The following is a 15637-nucleotide window of genomic DNA, read 5'->3' as shown; positions in this document are numbered from 1 at the left end:
CTGTCTTCCTGCCTCTTCCCTTTCTGCTTCCTCATCTCCTGCTCTCTGTTTCTCCCTCCCTCGCTGCATTTTTCTCAGGCAGAGGCGTCCATGGACCCTCTGGCTCCCAGCTTTCGTCAGTGACTAGGAGTGCTTTGAAAACTTTGTGAACTCTTCCTGTTGGAGTGGGAAGGGAGAGAAAGGCGAGCAGTTGATGGCAGCAGCAGCAGGCTCCTCTGGAGACAGCATCAGGACTCTCAACTGGAGGTAATCCCCAGAAAATGATAAGAAAACACCTCAGGCTCTTAACCCCCCTGGCCCTGCTGGGACTCCTTGTGGGGTTGGCAGACCTTAGCCACGGCTCTGTCGGTGAGGATGAGGATTACTACATGCAGGGGCTGCTGATAAGAGAACAATACAACCAGGTCCAGGTGTTGGAGAAGCAAAATTCCTTTATACCCGATGGTGAGGAAGACCCAAAGGAGCATTCTGCCAAGAAGACTGCCAAGGCGAAGTCAGACAGCAGTAAGAAGACAGATAAAACCCCAGCAGATGCAAAAACGGGTAAAAACACTGCTGTGACTTAGAGAGCAACTTAAGCAACTTTTAAAGAAAAACAATATCAGTGAGTTTTTATCAGTTTTTTGTGTATTGCTGTACATTTTCTTTTAGAAATCCTCTACAAAAGCATGATCATTAGCAATCAATGAGCATTAGTGATCTTTAAGATTGGATAACAGACATTTCTAACAGTATCTTGTGCTGCTGCAACCTCTTTTTCTGTTAAATCCATAGGAAAGGTAAACTTATGAGATAGTGTTGAGAAAGGTTTCAGTTTTTAAAACAGTCATTCTAGCATTTTATTTTTCATAGTCAATATTATTTGGAATTAAATAACATCACAAACGTCATATTATTTGGCATTTTGCATCATTGGGTGCTTGCTGTGTGGAAAAAGGGAAACATCACTCATAATCACCTTTTCTCAGAGTCACCTAACACGTCAGCCGACGCTCACGCTAATCGATGAATAGAGATGAAAAATTTGGAGGCATCGTATTCAACCCTGATGTGCTCACTGACTCATAAAAATAATGATCTCATGATGTAGTCGTCCTCCTCACTACTCAGTATGCATACAGACCCATGTTTCTGTTTGGCTGCAGCACAACAGCAGGATTTAAAGCTTCATGCATAGTTGAGATTAGGATTGCACTGTGTGGTGGTGTGCAGTGCACATGTGAAACTTGTGCTATCCCAAAAAGTAACAAGCACCAGCAGTGCGGTCTTCCTGTAGTCCATGTTGAAATGGACAGCTTGAATCTCATTCTCAAAGAGTTTCTGCTCATGCAGGAGCAGGTTTGTAGGTGTGTTTGAAATGCTGCCAGGTGATTGGGAGACAGTAACAGGCTGTGAGGGTTTGTGTTGGTTGGTGGCTGATGGCGTAGTGCAGCTGTGTAGAAAGTGACCTCATGTTTCAGGCATCTGACTTCACGTGTCTCAGCAGAGATACCTGCTGCAGGTGAGACTGGAGGAGGAAGGTGTTAACAGTGATACAGAAGCTGCTTCTTCCCTACAATTACAGTTTTTATCGAATTAAATGCATCTTAATCACTTTAGTGTCTTCCAGATAAAGTTATCTACAGTATCTGTGTCGGTGAGGTGGCACTGTCACCTCAGAGCCTCAGGGCCTGGGGCCTGTCTGCGAGTGATCCTCATGTTCTCTCTGTGCATCTTTGGGTACTTAGGCTTCCTCCTGCAGTCTGTTCACAAGCTTGCTGTTTTTTTTGCTGATTCTAAATTGAAAGTAGGTGTGAATAGATGTCTCAGCGTTAGTCGCGTGGCAGTCTGGTTGACCTGCTACGCACGTACCACGCCTCTTACCCAATGACAGCAGGGATAGGCTCCAGCCCAGATGCAAACCTGAATTGGATAAGCCAAAGAAAATGTATAGATGCAAGTGTTGTATTTAAAGCTGCACTTTTAAACGGTTTTCTTTTTAAATATTAATTGTACCTAATATTAACTATCTACATCTTTCTGCAGACAAAATAGACATCTAGCTACAGAACAAAAGCTGTACGTTACCCTTTTCTAACAGGAATGCACAGAAACTAGCTGGTGAACAAAGCTAGTGTAGGACCATTAGTTAGAGGTGCGCCAGCAGAAGACTCGATTGTTTCCTTGCATGTTATATATGTTGTATTTCCAGCTTTCACGACCGCACTGAAGTGTCAAAAAAATAAAAAGAATTAGTCATGAATTGAGATTTGCTTTCAACTGAAATCCACAATGACAATCAATATTTTACTTTACCTTAAGAGTCTTAAAGAGAGAAGAAGAATGGAAGTTTCTTAACATCTTAGTGCCAGTGTAGGGAACAGTTTAAATGTGGAGAGTGAGCATTTTTTATTGATGATTGTTGCGTGGAAGAACCCATCCCTTCACTGCTTCTCGTAAGTAGGATCTCTGGAATTCATTTAGTGGAGTTTAATGTCATATTTCTACTGTACTATGATTAACTAAATGTCATGTGTAGTGCTGGTATTTCACCAGTGTCTCAACAACCATATGCTGGTGCTTTCTTAATCGGTTTTGCTGAAGCACATGTGGAGCTCAGAGCGCTGCGGAGTTGAACCTGTCCCCAGAAAGAGATGCAGATAAAGACTTACAGATGTGAGAAGAGCTGTTGTCATGTGGAGCCCATCCCAAACTTCAGTCAAATAAAAAGTATTTTCAGTACCTTTAATGTTAACTCACTGCCCCATACCCTGCTGCATGTACTGGGTGTATTTATGATGTATTTGAACCTTGATTTCCTGATTATTTAATATGAGAACTTCAAGAAACGTGCAAATTAAAATGCATTATTTATCTAACGTGAGAGGCAGACAGACATGAACTGAATGTAGGGAGCACAAGAGTTAAATGTTTTCAGATTCTGTGCCCAGAAATAATTTTTTGGTTCAGTCCCCATTCCTGAATCCATTACCATTTTCTCCTTTGTCATCACTTTTCCTACCAAATTCTGCGTTGACATCAGTGGATCAGCAATTTAAAATGTGATTCAGCCTTTTATAATTTTCTTTTCTTTTCCCTTTTTAACATTTCAATTCCTTCCTTAGTAAAATCCCCCAACAAAAAGGCAGAGAAAACCAAGAAGACTGCAGTGAAAAACCCAAACAGCGTCTCAGAAGGAGAACAACAATACAACCCGATAAAAAAGGGTGAGTAAAAAAGCCAAATGGGCAAATCAAAGTTGACACTCACTTGTTATGGGAAATTCATGATCTCATAAAAAATCATCTATACTGCACTGTGCAAGGATCATTTCTATGGTGGGAAAAAAAGATACAAGCTCTCTCAGAGATGACAAATCTTTTGGGTAGAGTAAGTGTTTTCAGAAACCATATTTTCCCTGAGAGGAAAGGTTTGGCAGTATAAGATGATGCTCTCAGAACTGGAGTCTAGCCGCAGAGGCACTGATGTCTTCTTTGCCTATGAAGCATTGTGTTTGGTTTCCATGGATCACAGTATATTTGTATATAAACTAAAACCAGGATGCCCCAGTTGTGTTTTTGGCACGTCAACTTGCTCCACTCAAAGTGTGATTCAGTGCAAAGTGTGTGTGGTTTAACCTCACAATTTCCACAACTCATAATGTACTAATATTGCCATTATTTGACTTATTTACACAGGATAAGACCTTTCTTTTATTGCAGGAAGCTCTGTTTATTAATACTGGGAAATTAAGAGTGACTGGGGCCAACTGCGAATTTATGTGTTTATGTTGAAGCTATGCAAACAAGACAGGGAGAAAGGTTGCCATTTTTAATTTGGCATTCATGCAGCAGAGCAGAAAGTTGGATACTATTTCATGATGGAAAATAGGAACTCTATGCCGACATGCCTGGCATGCCTTGAACTGTCAAGATGTGGTGCAGACTTAAAAAATCAAGACTTAAACTTCAATCTGGTTTTTGAATATGTTTCAGCAGCTTCTGGTAGCAGCTAATTTATCAGAGGCAGGAATTCAGGGCTTATACTTTCTATAGATCAAGACCTCCAATACTCAGAACTTGTTCCACTGAAATGTTAATTATTTGGCTGTTGTCAATAGTCAAGGAGAACATGAGTGTCTGCCACATGCACATACCAAAACAAATGAGCGTTTTTGGTCATCTGAGACCAAAAGGGATTTTCAAGGTTTCATTCAGCAGATGTTTCAACAGCTCATTCATTATTCACGTCGGATGTAACAGAAATCAGCTGAAACAAATATTTCAGCTAGGATTTGTCACATGTACTCTGTAAAGCTGCAGATGCTGGCTTTGATAAAAACCCCATTCTTCTTTCTGCTCGGCTGATGAAAAGTGAAAAGAAAATGTATTAAGGGTTGTAGGGAGGCTTACTTCTGGCACACTGAGTTGTTAAATAATTTTTCTATTACGGCGAAACAATGTCGCTTTTGTAAGGGGAATAAATAGTAAGTATTGTGTCATTTAAAAATGAGTTACAGTCTTGGGAAATGTCGAGAAATTCAACACACTGGCGGGTGCCAAAGTTGACTTCCTAGCACTGGATGCAGTACTTACTGATGGTGAAGTGATCATATGGGCTTTGTAACTCAAGGGATGGTGATTCTATTTACTTAGTTTAAAAAACTAAATAAAGTTTACTGGAAACAGTTGAAGTTGTTGCCCAAGTGTTCAAAGTGTTTCCTCAAAGTGTATCTAATAAATAAAGGGCTGACTTCTTTTAGTTTGGAAACAGTTTCAAACTCACAGCACATAAACATCCTAATATGAATAAATCACACACAGAAAATATTTCATTATTATACCACAAAATGTAAAATGAGAGCTTGTAACTGACAGAATTAGGTTTTGGCCTCAGCGATAAGTAGGCAGTTAGCCTAAATAGCAATGCCTTCAGTATTACACGTTGCTTTTGAAGGCAGATGTGTGTATGTGGGGGTCCTCTTGTGAAGGATTGGATGCAGATGGTAATGATGATTTAGGACTTTGCAGGAAAGCAGACAACCATCTATTTTTTTGTTCTGCTAACCTTGATCCTTGGGCTGCTTTGTGGGCTAGGCTTGTCCCTAATATGTTGTGATCGCTGCATTCAGAAGCCCCACGGACTTACAATGTGAATCTGAGAGCATTTTAAATATAGTCACAGGGTCGCAAGTGCAGCAACACATATTTTATTACTGTATAGAGTTACTATAAATACTACGCTAGCTGGTCTTCCCAGCGGCTTTGCCTTTGGCTTGTTAATCAAATTTTACGCTTCAGTTTTACAGCAGGAATTAATTTGAGCTCGAGCTATGTTTGCTTTATGCATCAAACATAAATCAAGACATGCATGTGCAGATTCTGCATGCTGATCCTCTTTGTCTGTTGTGTCTCTCAGGGATTGTGATTGGCAATGTTTGAAATATTTCAGTCAGGTATGCAAAGTCAGCTTCATCTTTTGGAAGAAATTTAAATCTTACCGCAGAGGTAAAAGAAGGAAAGTTCACTTGTCTTTTTTTTCAGCCTGTTACACTTCTGGTTGTTCATTTATGAAGGCCAGCCTGGCTGTGTGACAGCGACATGTGCAGCATATGCCGCATGTACAAACACTCTGGTGCCCAATCGGAAATTCTTGCTCTGAAATTCCATTGCTGTGATCCAGGGAAGTCTGCAAACAGCCTGATCTGACCTAAAGAGCTTTTGGGCAGCAGAGATTTCACACGTCAACTTTGATTTGCCCATTTGGCCCTCACTGGATGATTTCCCTTGCACTGTTAAAAGATGAGCCAATATCACCCAAGTAGTTCTGTTCAGTATACGTCACCTCAGTTTCTGCAATCACTTAAATACAGGCATCTGTCCAAATAAACTCCAAATGCTCTACAGCAGCAAACAAAAGCTCTTTTAGTGACGTGCAGCTCTCAGGGACTGAGTTTTATCTGCGTGTTTTTCAGAAATCTATCTTGAGTATGGGTGCTAGGCAACCAACCCATTGCTGTAGCATCAGTTGGTGATACTGAATAACTTCTGCACTCACAGAGATAATTATCAGTTGATTATTTGATTTGATGGCTGCTAATTGTCATCACTGAAACTATCAGTATTTTATGGGATCCAGTGGATAAGAGATTAGACATCTCTTTATTGGAGTTGCATTCATGTAGATTTCTAAATCTGTAATTTGGACTTAAAACCGTAAAGTTTAGGATGTAAAAAAAAAATATGTTGTGTCATCTCAGTTTGTAAAGTGTGAAGCTTGTGATAATAAAAGTAACATTTTTGACACATGCACTGTGAAAGTATAAAGATATTCCAGAGAGACTCAAGTGAGGAAAAGCTAAAAGAAAAAAACAAATAAGATCTGCAGTTAATTAGCATGATCTGTGCAAGCCAAGTGTATTCTGTTTACACTTTAGCATTTCTGCTTGACTTCATTCCGTATGTATGGTGGTTAAATGGGGACTTTCAGCCTGTGAAGACAGTTGCATGCTCTGGGTCTGAAAGTCAGAAAGTCTGCGAAATGATGCTACATCCAATTTGTATTATTTTACCTTCAGCTTATAGAAAGAGTTCAAAAACAAAATGACACACATAGTGGTTGTGAAGTTTATCTGAAAGGGTTGGCTCAGGTTGCATTGCAGGAAATGATCCCACAATGGAAGCCACATCTTGAAAGTTTCTTTGGCCTGATCCATATAAGAGATAAAATTTCAAGATGATGTTTTATTGTGGTTATGGTTTTATCTATTTTAATTTTAATTTCCCATAATTCTAACCCTAGCTTTATGCCAAAGAACATAAAAAAACAAGTTATAGAAACATCTGTTTTTATTTTTATCTGATATTCTCATTATTTAGTGCAGGTTAATGGATGTTAAAACAATGAAAATAGACCTTTTTTCCCCCCAAATCAAGCCGTGTTCTCATTCATAACATTAAAAAGTTATCAGCAGGCTAAAAGCAGTAGCTGCTGCAATTTCCCCTTTTTTTTCCTTCCTTCGGGATACTGATATCGCTTTAGTCGTTTTAGCTATTTAATCATGTATTCAGGGTGTAGATTGATGACTTTGATAGGTGTGCTTTGCTAAATTATAAAAAGCAAGCGTTCAAAGCAGAGTCATTAATCACCCGTGAAGGCTGACACATTTTGGAATTCATATCAGTTTAACAATCAAAACAAAGATCACACTGTGAGACTGCTAAAGTAAATGTAGTTCATGTGAGACCCCTATGCTAAGTTGGACTGAGGCACAAAATGATCATCAACAGCTATGATAAAGGTTGAGAATTGTTCCTTTTACTAGAATGAAAGTGGTCACATAAAACTATGTGTTGTATCATTAGATCCTCTAATTTTCTTGTGAAAAGTCTAAACTGTACCTTACTGTTTACTCAAGCTATACAGATGCATTGTGTCTGACTCAGGGCATCTGCATACTCTGCAAAAAGCAACTTTCTACCACAGCTGCACATGATACATAACATTACCATCACAAGCCAATTTGTAATTCTCATTACCTAGAATGCCCTCCCATTGGACTGGAGTCATTGAAGATTGATGATTTTCAGCTTCATGCATCATCTACCAAACGCTATGGCCTTGGTGCACACAGAGGTCGCCTTAACATTCAGGTGAGACGGAAATGTAAAGTGTTGGCGTAGCAGACTTACCAGAAATGTTGGGACTCGTATTATACCCTGGGCTATCTCGTCTTTCCTCGGAAGCTTTAACATTTTGTGAAGGCATTTTCTTTCCGGCTCCATATTATAAATACAAAAAAATAAGATTGAAAGATAGTGTTATTTTTAATCCATATTTAAGCTGCACGCAACGATGTGAGCTGTGATAACTTGGCTTTTCCCTTGTAAGATTGAATGACATTATCCTCTTGTTTCAGCTCACTGAATATTTTAATACCCCAAAGCTAACTAAACAGGGAAAGTAATAAGGTTACCATCAAACTAGGGGCACATCCCCAAACCTAATAAAAAATAACTGGCATCTGGGAGAAGAGAAGTGTTTCCTGTTAGTGCAAGCTTGGCTTTGAGTGCATTAGCCTGCATGCAGTGTGCAGCTAGCCTAACATTCTGCAAGCTCCACCGCCCCAAATCTATCTGCACAATTAATGACACGCACAAATACACTTAATCCACTCAAGACGACATTAAATGGCAAACGACAAAACAGAGGATTTGTTGTGTATGTGTATGTGTGTGTGTGCGTGTGTAAGCGCAGACATGATAGAAAGACAGATGGTGTCAAGAGAATAAGGAGGACCACAAAAAGCAGATGTCTGTTGACTCAGGCCTGTGCTCAGTGTTATATGTTGTTTAGATGAAAGATACTAAAAGAGCTGGGATTCATTTAACTATACATAAAACACTACTATAAGATAACTATATATAACCCTAACCCCTAACTATAGTTTGAAAGACATGCATTAGAAGGAAAATCTATGGAGGAACAAAATTGAAAGAAAGCAAAACTAGGAAAAGTAAGCCCTATATAAATTTTGTATCTGTAATACATGTAATGTTTCAAAACGGAGTCTCCATCTGGTAGCAGAACATACTGTATAAAGTGATGTGCCATCTTTCTTTTATTCCACTAAATAGTTCATGAAAAGGTCTCACTGTCTGCACCTGGACAAGACACGTGATACGGGAGTCAATATTTTTTTCTGTAGCCAGTGCATTTCATCTTTCATTAAAATATCTCGAGACACCCTTCTAACTGGCTGACAAACAGAACATAAAAGAGACTACAAATGTCATCTATGAACCAGGTGTTTAATTCAAATAAGCCAAATATTCTTACGGCTCGAATACTGTGCAAAACTCTTGAGTCCCTCTATATTTCATTATGTTATTCCAGTAAAATGCAGCAAAACATGCAAAGATAAATAGAAGTGAAAACAGAGCTTCATTGGTACAAACATACTATTTCATATAGGCCAAGCTGTGATATCTTTGGCACTTTTTGCTGCTTTGACGAAAGAAATTAGTGTTTAGTAACAAAGTGCCTAAAAATACAATTTAAAATTGGTTCTTTCCTAAGTTGTCTGTTATGTGTAGACACAATACTGGTTCATGCCTGAGTTAGGTGTCTTTTTAATTCTTTAGTAATTTGTCAGTCAGTGTTAACTGCCTTAGCAAACAAGAACAAAAAATATTTCCTGAAAATGTCAGGGTCAAGGAAAATGTTGGCTGAAAGAAAACCTGGAGAACTATAATGAACACAACTTAAAAAACTGCAACAAAGTCTCACTCTGTGGAAGGAAAATATAAAGAAATGAGGAGTGACTCAAGACATTTTTACACACTAGTATAAATTAAAGAAGCATATAAAGACATTCACATGTCTGTTGGATTTCATAAGTTAATGTATCTTCCCTTTCCTTGCCTAACCCCTTTGTAACTGGAATTAGGATCAGCTGTTGAATTTATATTATGGCCTTTAACATCCTAATCTTTCTGATTAAAGCATGTGAAAGTCATGGTAAGGAGGAAATGACTCCATGCCCTTAACATCTGTAGTGAAGTATCTCATTCTAATGTTTAAATTTAGATGATAAAAATAAACAGTCAAGCCTGTAAGCATGCAATATGAAAATGAGTGTTCGTACTCCGAGCCAGTGTGTTGACTGGTACAGCACAGGCTTTACAGAGTAGCATTTGATCCCTTATAATCAGTGCAACATTTTCAGCTATTGCACCAGGTTCGTACATCATACTAAAAGAGTTACACAAAAACAGAAATGGTGGGATTTGGAAAGAGTTGCAGGAGAGGAAGGACAGTTTTCAACACTGAGCCCTGTTTTATAGACGTGCTCGTCCCTATAACTCTGCTTCACTGGCTCTGTTTTTTTCTCTTGTTCGCTCTTTTTTATGTGACAGAAAAAAAGAGTAGGCTTGTACGTACATAGTAAAATTTATAGTTAATACACCTTATTTCAGAAGATATTCTTCACACTTCACTGTCTCTATTATAAAACACTTCAATAGTAAGTTTTAATTAGAATTTTATAAAAGAAAAAATGTTCCCAGTCAGCGTGTTGGACCATATTCAGACTGTAAGCGCACATGGAATTAAATTGGCTTTTTCTGACCTGCAGGCTGGCCTTTATGAAGATGACCTCTATGAAGGGGCCTGGTGTGCTGGGAGAGATGACACTCTACAGTGGTTTGAGGTGGATGCCAGGAGGCTGACAAAGTTCACTGGGGTCATCACACAAGGCAGGAGCTCCCTCTGGTCGTGAGTAGAAACCCAGCAGACATGTATGGAGAGTTGCAGATGGTTGCACAGTGAGGATCTAGATTGTTCTTGTCCATGAAACATAACAGGATAAATATGTGGGATGGATTTTATGCAGGGTATTGGAGCCTGGTTTGATATATTTGTGAAAAAAATTCTAAAGAAAATCTGCAAGGAGATTTATAACTGAATATCAAGCGCAGTGTTATGTAATGTTTATGAATGTAGGCAATCTTTGCATTAACCACTTACCTTGATTAAGTCCTTTTTTATGTTTTATACAACAGGGAGATAAAATCAAGACTGAAAACATTATTATGCAACCATTTACCTGAACTTTGAATAGAGAAACTTGAACAATTTTCCATCAAGAGTAAATATTGAGAATCCTTTTGCTTTGCAGATGTTGTTTCTCTGCTCTTATGCAGTTATTGTTCAGTACAGTATGACATTATACTGTTTCAGTATGAATCTGTAAATCTCGCATGGCAGAGTCACAGATTTAGCTTTGCCACTCATGGAGCCGCGCCCTTAACGTTGCTAATACAAACTCAAGCACAGTAAATGGTCATAAAACAGTTTACATATTGCACGAGTTTCAAAATGACTCTCCGTAATAAAACTGAACGTAGACGGACATAACCATTCCGAAATTCTTGGATTTTCCCTTGAACCCATCTGGAAAATTTAACTCCACGAACATAAACAAAACAAGCTTTTCAATCTTGTCTACATGGCACCGAACCTTCACTGGTGTTTGGCCTTTTCATGAGGCTTTTCTGATCCCCTCACAGTGGGATTAAGGATTTATGAATATGACTGATTGGAGTGCAGCCTGATTCTTTCATTACTCTTAAAATGTCACCACGTTTTTAGAAATAACACTTCAGAGGAGAGAGACTGTACAGCCTTATGGACTTGTTGAACACAGTCAGATGTAGAGGGAAAAAGAGATGCAACAAGTAGGCATTATTATTTAAAAATGCTTTTAGAAAGAGTGTGCAGCTAAAAGTGTATGTAAAACAAAAACTGCAGCACCATAATGGCTCGGTGGAGTCTTATGTACTTAATTATAAATATCTCCCACCTCCCACTGCTACATCTGAACAACAAGTGTGCCAGGTCTTCTTTGAGTATCCACACATGCGTTTACTCTTAAATTTAGAAACCACCTACAAGTCACTATTGCTTCAATTACTGTGCCGCAGTGTATACTGTTTTTAAAACCATTTTAAAATCAAATCAGGGTGTTTTCCACAGCACAGAGCAGGAAACAAACACTTCACTGTGGGTAAGTCACCCTAGGTGGAGTGAAAGTTATCTAGATTTGTATCAACTGATTTATGAAACTGCCGCAGCTTTGTTTCAGTCATTTTGTGTGTAAGCATGGTAAAAAACATTTCAAACACATTCCACAACACCTTGTCATCTTCATTTTTTGTTATACAAAACTGCAACTATACATGTTAGTACATCAAAAGAGCTTTTCCGCTACCAGAGACCCACAAATGTGAAAAAACTATATTTAAACTAGATTTGATTGCATCCCATGTAGCCAAAAAGGTAACAAAATGGGCCAACATTAGACTTAATGATACTATATGTGTTCTACCTTTTCAATCTGGTCAATTTATTACTTACAAACTGACAGCCTTTGTAAAGAAAGCACACACTCTGTCAATTCCAAGGTTTTATATATCAGGACAAAACCAAAAATCGTCTGGTACTGTAGCAGCTTCTGAAGTTTTTAAAATGACATAAACATAAATAAACAAATTTTATCATGTCAATATTTTAACAAAAATGAAGCCACAAAACAGAAGCAGTGCTCTGAAAAACTACGCACATGCCATGATTTACCAGCTTCTAGGACCACTTTTAGCTGCGTATGTCGAAGTAACTGTGTTCTGTATCAGTCTGTCACATCATGGAGGCGTTTTAGTCCATTCTTCTTTACAACATTGCTCTATTTTATTAGGGTTTGCAGGTGGTCGTTTACACACAGCTCTCTTAAGGTCACACTACAGCATGTCAGTCAGGTTGAGGTCTAGACTTCTCTTCTGGTTTAGTCATTCTGTGGTAGATTTGTTGCTGTGCTTGGGATCATTGTCTTTTTCATGATACAATTGTGGCCAAGCTTTAGCTATTGGACAGATGGGCTCACATTTGCCTCCAGAATACTTGGTGTACGGGGGAGTTCATGTTTGACTCAATGACTGAGAATTTCCAGGGTTCTGTGGCTGCAAAACAAACCCAAAACAAACCCAGCTCCGTGCTTCACAGCTGGTATGAGGTGTTTGTGCTGATATGCTGTGTGGTTTTCGCCAAATGTGGCACTGTGCATTATGACCAGTCTCCACTTTGGTCTGGTCTGTCCAAAGTACATTGTTCCAGAAATCTTGTGGTTTGTTCACATGCAACTTTTTAAACCTAAGTCATGCTGCTGATGTCTTTTTAGAGAGAGGAGGTGTTCTCCCACCAGTCTTTTCAAACAAGCCATACTCATTCAAACTTTTTCTAATTGTACTGTCATAATCTTTAACTTTTAACATCCTAAACAAGACTTGCAGAGTCTGAGATGTTGTTTTTAGACTTTTTGTTTTTAAAAAGATCTTTGAGCATTGCGTGGTCTGACCTTGGGGTGAATTTGTTGGGACATTCAGTCCCAAGAAGATTGGCAAATGTTTTCCACTTGTGAATAATATTTTTAACTGCAGTATGGTGGAATTCACGTTATGTGGAAATGCCCTTATAAGCCCTTCCGGACTGATGGACAGCAGTACTTATCTATTAAGCCTAAAAGCCTTAAATAAATTGTTAGAATAAGTGTTAAAGCAATTTTGACAGCAAGAAAGTGGAAAACTGGAGGGAACTGAGGACCACGTTTGCATTTAAGCGAGAAGGCCAGCAGATTTTCCCCTGCCATCTACCTTTCTCAACTTCCCTCAACAATGTTATTTGAACACTTCAGACCTTTGTACTTATTAAGTGGACTGGGTGGCACAGACTTTGTAGAAAACTGCTATGTAGTCAGAGAGCAAGGTGAGAGACTTTACCAAGTTGTGTTTGTAATTTCCCTTCAATGCTGGTGCAACCTAATGGCACAGAAGACACAGATGCCCGAGACAGAATTTCTCTGCAATTAGCTCTGTAGGGTATGTAACTGTCTGCAGTGCCAGCTCAGGGGCTTCCTTCTATAACAGTGCTTTAATTAACAGAGCTGGGAATTCTTACCAGGCTAGACCAGCTCAGCACTGATGTCTTTATCCAGAAGCATAGGAGGCACAAGGGAGTTACTGCCAACCTACATACTGCAGACTTTGGTTAGAGGTCTGTCTGGTGTTATGGGACATTAAGCCATCTGTGAGTTCTTTATATAGGCATACTTAAAAGGCATTGTACTGAGTGATGTCTCACCTGTCTGTGTTCAACATAAAGTACCTCTAAAGGACATGGCTGGTATATTTGCACACTTCATTAATTACTTCTCCTCTGTTCTCATATTTATTAAATTCCTCTTTTTTATTTTTTACATTTCTTTCCGTTTAGTTTATTTTAGTTTGTGTAAAAATATGTATAACTGAGTTTTTTCAGTTCACCATTTATTTTTCAGTATGTTTATGTTTAATTGCACGAGTCTGCCTATGTAACAGTCAACATGGTGAGTTTCAAATGTGCAACGTAGCCCACCAACATCTCCCTAAAGAAAAATTGTGTCTTTACTGGAAGTAATGGCCCCGATTGTTCTATGATAATGCCGTCGAGGCCTGGTTTTAAAAGTTCGTATGGTGTAACTCTAGGAAGGATTAATGCATATTGTCCTCAGTCTTACAGATTTGATGCTCACTGTGATGGATTAAACAGCGTGAGCAAGTTACAAGAGTGCACTAATAGATTTTAGTCTTTAAGGAGATTAATAGAGCTCAAGTGATGCCTGGAAAAGCCTGGAAAATAGATTAAAATGACTAAAAGACAGAAGGTTTTCAGAGCACAGAGCCCATCTAAATAAGCTAACTTCTTAAGCCTGATATTATAATTGAGTGTTTCCCACTAGACCCCCAGTGAATCTGGCACACTGCTTGGTCTAGGCCTGAATGCTCCTTTTATTCAACATGATTAATGCTCTAAAAAAAAATCTTGATTTCATGGTTGCAGTGCAGTTTTCTAATGCACTGCCTCAAATGACATTTCTCCCTTATTCTCCGATGTTCCTATAATTTTTAACAGGAGTGATTGGGTCGCCTCGTACAAGGTCATGTTTAGCAATGACAGCCATACCTGGATAACACTGAACAATGGCTCAGAAGACTTGGTGAGTAACAATCTAAAAATAATAATAATAATGGATTGGATTTATATTGCGCTTTTCAAGGCACCCAAAGCGCTTTACAATGCCACTATTCATTCACTCTCACATTCACACACTGGTGTCTAGACATTTATAGTGCTGTGCAAAAGTCTTTATCCACCCCTCATTTCTTTATATTTTGCTTACAAGGAGCCAGACTTTCTTCTGAGGTTCTTCAGGCTTTTCTGACTTTCTTTTTTGCATCTGGCCTTTCAGCTGATACATCTGCTTTTTATTAGAAATGGGCTCAGTGGAAGAGTTTCTGTGAATAAGTCGTTCTTAAAGAAGGGAAACGGGGATAAAAGGCTGAGGTATTTCTAATTACGCAAAAACAGGACTGAAAATCAGTGGCAACAGGACTTCTGGAGTGACAAATCCAATTTGTGGTTCAAATCATCATCGATATGCATGGAGGAGGTCAGGAGAGAGCTACAACAGTGAGTGTCTACTCCATCTATAAAAGACGGTGGAGACTTGTTTACAGCTGTAGCTCAGTCAGCTGTATTGGCGATCTTCAAATTTCACAGAATTATGATTGTAGAAAAGTATCATTAGATTTCGATCCAACATGCAATACCATGTGGACAGCATCTGAATGGCAACAGCTTTGTTTTTCAGCACAACAATGATGCCAAACACACTCCAATGCACTAAAACATACTTGCATAGAAAAACATACAATGAAACACTATCAGCCACTATCCAACCAAATATTGCCTTTCAAGCTCGTTAGAATTGCAAAAACTCTTATACTGTTTTTCCACTCAAGACTTTCATACAGTATTGTGTATTTAAAGTCTTCTGACATATGTATTATACTGAAAAATACTTATACTGTTAATATCCCTATTAACCATAGCTTAATAAGGATTCTTGTTTTCCGTGTCCATGGTTGGATGGAACCATTTTTTAAAAAAGGCTACAGAGCAATTACACAGAGAGATTTAGACGCCTGGTTATTACTTATCTTTAGCTGCAGTGCAATAGAAAAACAGTGAGGATGCTGAAGCAGATAGGAACTTCATCCTGGCTCAT

The 15637-nt window shown here is 38.7% G+C and overlaps 1 protein-coding gene across 1 annotated transcript in view; it reads left to right on the top strand.

Moving 5' to 3' along the window:
- Nucleotides 1-15637, top strand: part of cpxm2 (carboxypeptidase X (M14 family), member 2) — a 29095-nt gene continuing 13458 nt past the window's right edge. Inside the window, exons 1-5 of the mRNA XM_040039178.1 lie at nucleotides 1-543; nucleotides 3105-3206; nucleotides 7522-7631; nucleotides 10115-10254; nucleotides 14482-14566. Coding sequence (XP_039895112.1) covers nucleotides 261-543; nucleotides 3105-3206; nucleotides 7522-7631; nucleotides 10115-10254; nucleotides 14482-14566 — 720 coding nt within the window. The 5' untranslated portion in view covers nucleotides 1-260. The remainder of the gene's footprint in view (nucleotides 544-3104; nucleotides 3207-7521; nucleotides 7632-10114; nucleotides 10255-14481; nucleotides 14567-15637) is intronic.

Source organism: Simochromis diagramma, unplaced genomic scaffold, assembly GCF_900408965.1.
Source record: "Simochromis diagramma unplaced genomic scaffold, fSimDia1.1 OVJJ01000402.1, whole genome shotgun sequence".
Taxonomy (NCBI): Eukaryota; Metazoa; Chordata; class Actinopteri; order Cichliformes; family Cichlidae; genus Simochromis; species Simochromis diagramma.
The sequence above is the reverse complement of the archived record's forward strand: the minus strand, read 5'-3'. Positions and strand labels throughout refer to the sequence as shown.